The sequence below is a fragment of the Sinocyclocheilus anshuiensis genome, unplaced genomic scaffold (genome assembly GCF_001515605.1).
Source record: "Sinocyclocheilus anshuiensis isolate Anshui unplaced genomic scaffold, SAMN03320099.WGS_v1.1 scaffold88, whole genome shotgun sequence".
Lineage (NCBI taxonomy): Eukaryota > Metazoa > Chordata > Actinopteri > Cypriniformes > Cyprinidae > Sinocyclocheilus > Sinocyclocheilus anshuiensis.
Window position 1 is genome coordinate 53,935 of NW_015555728.1, and position 9,053 is coordinate 62,987.

General features: G+C 36.6%; 1 protein-coding gene across 2 annotated transcripts in view; it reads left to right on the forward strand.

The window, feature by feature from the left end:
- Nucleotides 1-1,616: 1,616 nt before the first annotated feature.
- The window catches only part of htra4 (HtrA serine peptidase 4), a 14,944-nt gene continuing 7,507 nt past the window's right edge, over nucleotides 1,617-9,053 (forward strand). The window contains exons 1-6 of one of the 2 annotated variants that reach the window (XM_016466131.1): nucleotides 2,127-2,191; nucleotides 4,943-5,089; nucleotides 5,336-5,435; nucleotides 6,285-6,489; nucleotides 8,107-8,301; nucleotides 8,397-8,429. In XM_016466131.1, the coding sequence (XP_016321617.1) occupies nucleotides 5,356-5,435; nucleotides 6,285-6,489; nucleotides 8,107-8,301; nucleotides 8,397-8,429 (513 nt within the window). In that variant the 5' untranslated portion in view covers nucleotides 2,127-2,191; nucleotides 4,943-5,089; nucleotides 5,336-5,355. Of the gene's footprint in view, nucleotides 2,192-4,942; nucleotides 5,090-5,335; nucleotides 5,436-6,284; nucleotides 6,490-8,106; nucleotides 8,302-8,396; nucleotides 8,430-9,053 lie in introns of both variants that reach the window. The other variant, XM_016466130.1, reaches the window with a different exon arrangement.

Here is a 9,053-nt window from a genome sequence, read left to right on the forward strand (position 1 = left end):
CAGTGTGCGGCAGCGATGGGAGAACATATCCCAGTATCTGTCGACTGAAAGCTGAGAACAGACGGGCTGAGATGAGCGGCATACCTGCTGTCATTTTCATCCAAAGAGGCCCCTGCGAGACCGGTGAGGGGAAAAACTATTTGTTTTGGTGTTCATGACACCTGGACAACTTGACACCTAGTTAATCACTATCTAAACGGTGTAGCTGGTTTTTTTTCCTTGCAGCGGACGCAACAATTTATATTAAAAGTAATGTAGCAAATGTAATTTGACGAGCTGATAGAAACTGTCGTAAAAACAACACATACACATAACTTTTTGTCGGAGAAAAAAAAAGTATGTACAGTAGGCTATAAAACTGCTGTTTACGATAAGTTACCTAGCAATAAAATACAATGTTAATTTTTATCAATAAAACAGTTACTGTAAAATATTTTTAAAAAGAAAAACAAATATTACTTTTATAATACTTTTACTGTAAAATATTGTTTAAATGTGTATTTACAAGTGAAAAACTATGAATCGTCTTAGATAGCCTATGGGGAATGGTCTTTGTTATTATTGATCACTGTATTAATCAAATGGACATAATCATATATTTCAGTGATTTCTGTTATGCAGTACATTGTCATGTCGCCATCATCATGTTCATTTTCCTTTCCCTAATCATATCAAATATTTGAAACAAAACAAAGTATTGTTTGGTCATAAATTTACTGTGGTCTCAGTTTCTAATTTCCATTCTGATAAAATTCCTTTTATTTAACAAAAGCCAGTGCTTTCCATCCTGATGAAATCTCAATTTCAGAAAATTGACCCTTATGACTGGTTTTGTGGTCCAGCGTCACATTTTTCATAGTGTAAGATCATACCTGTATCTCTCAGGTATTAATGGACAGGTTACTGGCGAGTTTTCTCTGGAGACTGTCGGTATTCATGTGTAAAATTCTATTGAAATATAAAGCATCCACATCAAATCTGGAGTCAGCACAATTCACACACGCTGTCGGCAGAGCAACAGAGAGGCAAAGTGAAATGCTGCTGTAAACACAAGATCAGAGGCGGGAGTTGGTTGCTGCTGTAGGACACATCTCTCTGCGCTCATTTACAGTGCAGTTGTTTAGATGTCAGCAGGAGTTAGGTGAACATGCCAAACTTTTTTTCAGGATACAGCCAAACACTGTTCATAAATTTTCAGGTAGCACAGAACGATGAAACAAGCACAGCCATATCATAATCATTTGCATGTATGCAGTGGTATTATGCAATCAGTTTTCAAATTCTTTTGGAAAAGAAGACTGCACAATGTATGTATTTATGAATATATGTATTTTTTGAAGGTCCGTTTGCACTGTGATTTTGTAATATTATGCAGTGCAAGGGATTAATGTTCCCATAGCTTCTTGCTTATGAGAGGACTAAAGCAAGTTTTGGTCAAGAACATTATTAGATTGCATTTATCATTATCGCTTCACTGTGATGATCCGAGTTATTGGACTAACAGGCACAGAGAGAGGTACATTTTGAGCTCCTCCCTTAATTCCTCTCCTGAAGACCCTAAACTCAGAAGAGCTGCGTTCTAGCATGTTGTCTGTTCATAAAGAGGTGTAGGAACAACGAGACACAACTTGAGCATAATTATATATGACATTTAAGCAATATGCAATTCGTGTTTTTAAGCTTCAACATTTTCACCGTGGATTTGAGCAAGGGGACATCTGTTGATTTTGTCAAAACTAAGTTTACTTAAAACTGAAATTTCATCAGTACTTACATCGATTCGTGAGATTATTGTTCATCATGTGGAAACTGCTGGCCTGTGTTCTCATGGCCTCTGTGTTGCAGGCGCGTGATCTGCGGACAAGACAAACTATATGCCCAAATGTGTGCGACCTGTCCCGCTGCTCATTTGCTCTAGAGTCTTGTTATTTCGGCGTGGTGAAGGACAGATGTGACTGCTGCACTGTGTGTGCGGCGGGAGAGGGGGAGTATTGTGGCGAGCACGGACATGCAGTTTGCGGTCAGGGGATGACCTGTGAATGGAAGTGCGTGTGCGACTCCCACGAGCCAGTGTGCGGCAGCGATGGGAGAACATATCCCAGTATCTGTCGACTGAAAGCTGAGAACAGACGGGCTGAGATGAGCGGCATACCTGCTGTCATTTTCATCCAAAGAGGCCCCTGCGAGACCGGTGAGGGGAAAAACTATTTGTTTTGGTGTTCATGACACCTGGACAACTTGACACCTAGTTAATCACTATCTAAACGGTGTAGCTGGTTTTTTTTCCTTGCAGCGGACGCAACAATTTATATTAAAAGTAATGTAGCAAATGTAATTTGACGAGCTGATAGAAACTGTCGTAAAAACAACACATACACATAACTTTTTGTCGGAGAAAAAAAAAGTATGTACAGTAGGCTATAAAACTGCTGTTTACGATAAGTTACCTAGCAATAAAATACAATGTTAATTTTTATCAATAAAACAGTTACTGTAAAATATTTTTAAAAAGAAAAACAAATATTACTTTTATAATACTTTTACTGTAAAATATTGTTTAAATGTGTATTTACAAGTGAAAAACTATGAATCGTCTTAGATAGCCTATGGGGAATGGTCTTTGTTATTATTGATCACTGTATTAATCAAATGGACATAATCATATATTTCAGTGATTTCTGTTATGCAGTACATTGTCATGTCGCCATCATCATGTTCATTTTCCTTTCCCTAATCATATCAAATATTTGAAACAAAACAAAGTATTGTTTGGTCATAAATTTACTGTGGTCTCAGTTTCTAATTTCCATTCTGATAAAATTCCTTTTATTTAACAAAAGCCAGTGCTTTCCATCCTGATGAAATGTTTTTAAGCTGTAACTTCCAAATCTTCACAACACAGGAATCTTTTTTTTTTTTTTTAATTGCTGCATTACAAGATTAATTTAATTAAAATCTTTAAACCCAGATTTTTGCATATTTCTTATATTTCGCATATCTCATGTCTAGCACAGATGTCACTGAAATACTACAGCTACTTCCGCAATACTGAGAAAGTGAAAATCAAAAAGTCATTCAAGGGGCATATCGTATCAGATATGAGTGAGTACAGCTTGACTTTACAGCTTCATGCTAAATTCAACCAAATCCCCCATAAAAAAGTAAGAAGAGGCATTTATGTGATAATAGATTTATGACTCAAGCCACAAACCTCTGCAGTAAAAGAGATGCAGCATTTCAAATCTATTTCAATGTCAAGGGAACTCTGATAGCATTCATTTCAGCACATGTCAGTACTGGCATTCAGCAGTTTTGCATATTGCAGAGGAAAAAGCAGAGGAGTTGTTCTTTGTCACTTGTTGTTTTAAGCCAAATCGTGGAGCACCTTTTGAGCATCAGTATTTTCATAGCATGTTGGTTTTATAAATGAACTGAAACCTTGGAATGTTATTGCTATAGCTACCAAAAGTGTTACCATATTAGTACAGAGATTTTTAAATGCATTCTTTTTATTGTGCCATAATACTTATGGGGTGATTTCCACCACTTCTACATTTGTAGCACTAATGTAAGTCATCATATTGTGTTCTTTTCTCATTCTCACAGCTTGAGGTATGATTTGACACACAGATGTTTGTATTAAATGGTCCCCTTACAGTGTTAGTACAAATAGCCCAGCACTGAGAAACTATTTTTATTGTTTTATATAAATGAAGGTGGTGCTAGCGGCGATGGTCAATGTGTGAGTTCTAAACAAAACCCCCAATCCCACTGACACCAGAATCATTCCAGGGGATATGAGAACAGTAATACATTTTTTTCTTCTTCAGAGAAGACAAGAAGTATTATGTAAATGATTAAGTTAGTACATATTAAAGGCAAATTTGTAAAGAGATAGTTCACACAAAATAAAAATGTTGCTATCATTTACTCACCCTCGTTCCTCACGTCATCCAAACCCATATGACTTTCATTCTTCCATGAAGAATCTTTGAGCTGTTTTCTTCTAGACAGTAAATGTGGATGGGGACCAGAGACTGTCAAGCTTCATAAAGGAATGCACTTTATTCAAAGTCTTCAGAAGTCATATGAGAGCTGTAAAGGAAGAAGCTTAAATTTCAGATATCCACTAAAAATTGTGCCTTGAAACTTGCCTGACAGCCGTGGACACGTTTCAGTTTCATTGTATGGAAAAGAGCAACTTTGACTGTAAATATCTCCTTTTACCTTACACAGAAGAAAGAACATAATATGAGTTTTCAAAAGACAATAGTAAATCATTTTTATTTACATTATTTAAACAAAAAAATATATATATTATGCAAAATGAAAATTTTCTTAAATGTTTGAAAAATTTACAATAAGAAATATACTTGTATTTAAAAAATCACACACACACAGACACACACACACACACACACATATTCAGGTGAAACCCCTTTTTTATGCATACACATGTTCTCTGGCCAAGAGGTTCAAATTTATTTTGTTTTGACAGTTATGCCTTGGGATATATGATCCATCTATGAAAACCATGTGGCATGTTCTGTCAGCTATGCCTTGCCAAATTCAGGGGTCCCCAAAGGGCTGGACAACACAATGTCACAAGCAATTCAGCTCTGAAAGTGGACTCAGTATGCGAAAATAGTCAAGGGAACTATGATTTTGTTAAGTGGTAACCAGTTGTAACGTGGATTACGTAACCTTTATCTGTTGCTTTGTATCCACGTTCAGTACAAGTTTGCATATACATAGCATCAGCTGATTCTGTGCTGGTTTCTTTGGCAGAAAAGTAAGAGAGAAGATGATTTAAACAATGATGTCTCAATTTATTAGGACAGGTTTTTATGGTGCTGCATCTGTGGTTTATTGTCATGATTTCTCATTTCTTACTATAGATATTTATATATTTTTTGGGTTTACCTGTTGTGGTTCACCCCAGTGAAACCTTACCTGAACATGTAATGTCGGGACCCTGACTTTCTCTCAGAGGAGCACAGCTGCTGTCAGCTGCCACAGACTTGGAGATAAGCATGTAACATCAATTTATGCAGAGACTGTGTGACAAGTTCTCCCTCAGTGCCTTCAGGTAACAGGGTGAAAGAAGGAGCTCCACAGGGCTGTTTGCTTTACTCATAGCTTGTGCCCACATGGTACTATTGTTGATGTGCAACATGTTGAAGAGCAACTTTGTGGCATTGATAATGCATTTTAGATTTTAGTCTTGCAGAGTTGTCAAGCTCTGTTTTATGCAGATGTTTTTGGCTTGGGCTCTATTTAAAAACAGACAAGTAGTAATTTGTGCCGCTTTTGTCTGTTCTCTTTGTTCTGACAGGCTCTCGAAATCCAAGCAGCATGCGCTACAAATTTAACTTCATAGCAGATGTGGTGGATAAGATTGCCCCTGCAGTGGTCCATCTAGAACTGTTTACTAGGTAAGGACAGATGGTGTTGGTTGTTTAGATGCTGAGCACAGAGTGACATGCTGGTTATTATGCTTGGTATTCTTAGCTGCCGCAGAATGAACTCTCCATATGTGATTAAATTATGACGATATAATAGTTTTTGCTTGCTTGTTTAAACGGGTTCAAAAATGAGAGTAGAAGAAATATATAAACACTGCTATTTGGATAATTGTTACTGCATTTTGCATAAATTAAACATTAGTATATAATTATGTGAGAAAATATGCATAGTCAACACCACTAAACATTTACATTAAACAGTTGTTACATTTCATAACACAATTTAAAAGGATGTTAACGCAAAGGTTTGGGGTCTGTAAGATTTTTTTATGTTTTTGAAAGAAGTCTCTTATGCTCACCAAGGCTGCATTTATTTGATCAAAAATACAGGAAAACAGTAATATTGTAAAAAATATTATTAAAATAACTGTTTTCAGTTTTAATATATTTTAATTATTGTAATTTATTCATGTGATGGCAAAACTGAATTTTCAGCAGCTGCTACTCCAGTATTGTGTGTCACTTTTCTAATATGCTACAATTCTAATATGCTAATTTGGTGCTCAAGAAACATTTCTTATTATTAAAAATAGTTGTGCTGTTTAATGTTATCGTGATACATTTTTTAGGATTCTTTAAAGAAATCTTACTTACTCCAAACTTTTGAACAGCAGTGTATTTAAAAAATATTTAGTGGTATTTTAATACAGACAAGAAGTTGGAATTTGCTGCAAAAAATGTTGTGAAATTTCTCAACAAACTAATTTTTTCTTATACACTCATACACCATGGGACTATTTCCCCGATGTTTCCTTCCAGACTTCCATTTTCCAACCAAGATGTCCCTGTGTCCAGTGGTTCAGGGTTTATAGTGTCAGAGGATGGGTGGATCGTCACCAATGCACATGTACTGTCCAATAAGCAACATATCAAAGTGGAGCTGAAAAATGGCATGCTCTACGATGCCACAATCAAAGATGTGGATCAAAAATTAGACATTGCTCTCATTAAAATCGACTCAGAGGTAAGTAGGCTAAGATGTCCAAAATCTGATCAGGTGACATGGATAAATTATTTAACCAATGGCAAAAACTAGCCTCCAGAGGTCTTAAGTGGTCAAAATACCTTTTGTTGCTTTGTAAAAAATGTTGTCTTTGCATTTTATGACTCAGGTCCACTAGTTTATCATCAGCGACTAGCATCACAGCTGCTGGAAGTAAATTAATCTTGGGGAGGCAGTCCAGCAGATGTTTCTGGAGTCAGCAAGGGCTTGTGCCACCAAAAATTAGATTCTGCTTCATGATATGGTTCATTTGTTTTCTGATTTTCTCAGGAGAAAATTTGTCTCGTTCTTACAAATTCCAACTTTCCGTCTATTTTCGCTGTGCGCTTGTGACCATGCAAGATAACATATATTTGCCACTGAAACCTGCCTTTGTAAACAGGACCAGCAAAGGACCCTGAAATATATCCTGACAGAAATACAAACCCATCCAAAAAGTACAAAAAAAAAAAAGACCTTTCAGACTGATTTAGAACCACCTAACTCTTAAAACCATCTGTAAAGACAAGCTTTGATCAGCAGCATAGAGCTTCCTCTACTAACACCAATAACGCCTCACCATAACCCAGACCATAGCAACAGCATGTAGCACAATGATTGGTAATCACTTTAATTCAGTCCCATACTATGTATGCCAGCCAGCCTGTGGTTTCAGAAAGCAGGAGAAAGTGGGGGAAAAGTGCTGGGGAGGCAGATGGCAATCTGTTATTTTGCAGTGCTCAGGCCCCCAGCAGTAGCCTGCAGAGTCAAGGTTGGGACAGAGTGTAAAGACGTCCTGCTCAGGAAACCCCGGTAATCAAGCCTGAAGCATCAGCCTGAAGTCATAAAAATGCACACTACAGAGCAGAGGCAGGCAGGGGCAGGCTCAGGCCCAGACTGGCTGCTGGCTTCAAACATTTCAAGGAAACTTATTAGACTGTTCTAAAAAGGTGACAGCACATATAATAATTTTCCCTGGAAAAAAAGTTGTCGTGGCTGTATCATTTTAAGTCGGTGAGTTGTTTGTGGAAAAACTTAAATAAAATCATAAATAGGTCTATATTGTTAAATGGTGTTTATTAAATATGGTGTTTATTACAAATGTAATAAATATGTAAACTATTATAGTATATTAATATTTTCAATTCGTTTTTATTTTATATTAGTAATTTTGTTATGTGCTTTTGTCATTTTTAATAGTTTTCTCTATTTAACTTTTAGTATTTTATTTCAGTATTTTATTTCAATTACTAAAAATATGTAATATTGTATAAAATGTGTAATCATTTTTAGTTAACAATAACTGGCTTAAATAAATCTGAAGAAAATTCTGTCAAAAGTCAGCAGATTGTTTAGAACTGTTTCCTCAAAAGATTTTATAACAGCCACCATTTAAATTATTATATCTGGACATGGGTCTGGAGTCGAAACATTAATTATATAAATAGCCTATTTTTTCATTTGTGCACAAAACTGTTTTTATTGGTCGAAACAACTTAAAAAGCAAGTCACATTTGTATACAAAAATCAGCAAGCTGGCAAAATATGTTTTACAGGAACAAATAAAATACATTATGTCTCTCTCTCTCTCTTATACAGACTCCCCTGCCTGTGCTTTTACTTGGTCGTTCTTCAGACCTGAGGCCAGGAGAGTTTGTAGTAGCTGTGGGAAGCCCGTTTTCCCTTCAAAATACAGTGACCACCGGTATCATCAGCACTACCCACCGAGGAGGTCATGAACTTGGCCTGCAGAACTCTGATATGGAATATATTCAAACAGATGCCATTATAAATGTAACCATTCTACATATAGACACTATTATCAATATAGACAGTTTAGCTGTCTGTGTCCATGTACATGAATAGAATGTCAATGTTTTCTTTCACAGTACGGAAACTCAGGAGGACCTCTTGTAAACTTGGTAAGAACCATTTATTCTCCTGTCTCTTATTTGGCATTAAGTATATGCAACTTTTAACATCCAAGTGAAAGATATAACACCAACATGTCAAAAAAAATAAATAAAAAAACAGAATCACTGAGTTGGAAAAAGGATCACCCCCTCCTAAAAATGACTTGTAAAGTGTAGCTAATCACCTTCTCAATGGCACACAAAGCCATTTGACTTTCAATTGTGATAAGCTGTGGTCATTTTGATTAGCTCAGCATTGTCACGGTCTGCAGCTGAATTGCCCAAGATGGCCACCAGAGGGCACTCCTGTGGATTTTTGTGAGCACATAGCTTGTGTTGTGTTTGTTTGGTGCAATGTGCTCTCTCCTGTCTTATTGTCTGTCCCCTCCCATCTTGTCACCTCATTATTGTTTAAGTTACTCCACCTGTGTCTCCCTCGTTACCCTCCTCGTTTGTCTCCCTATTTATTCTCCTTGTGCTTGCAGTCCTGTGCTTCTTCATTGTTGTATGTTGTCAGATGTGTCTGTGTGTTTCTGGTATTGGGCCAGCTCTACCTGCTATGCCCTGTTCTGGCCTTCACGCCTGTTTTTCCCCCTCGGGGTAGTTTGTTTTGTTTCATTTTATTATTAAAAA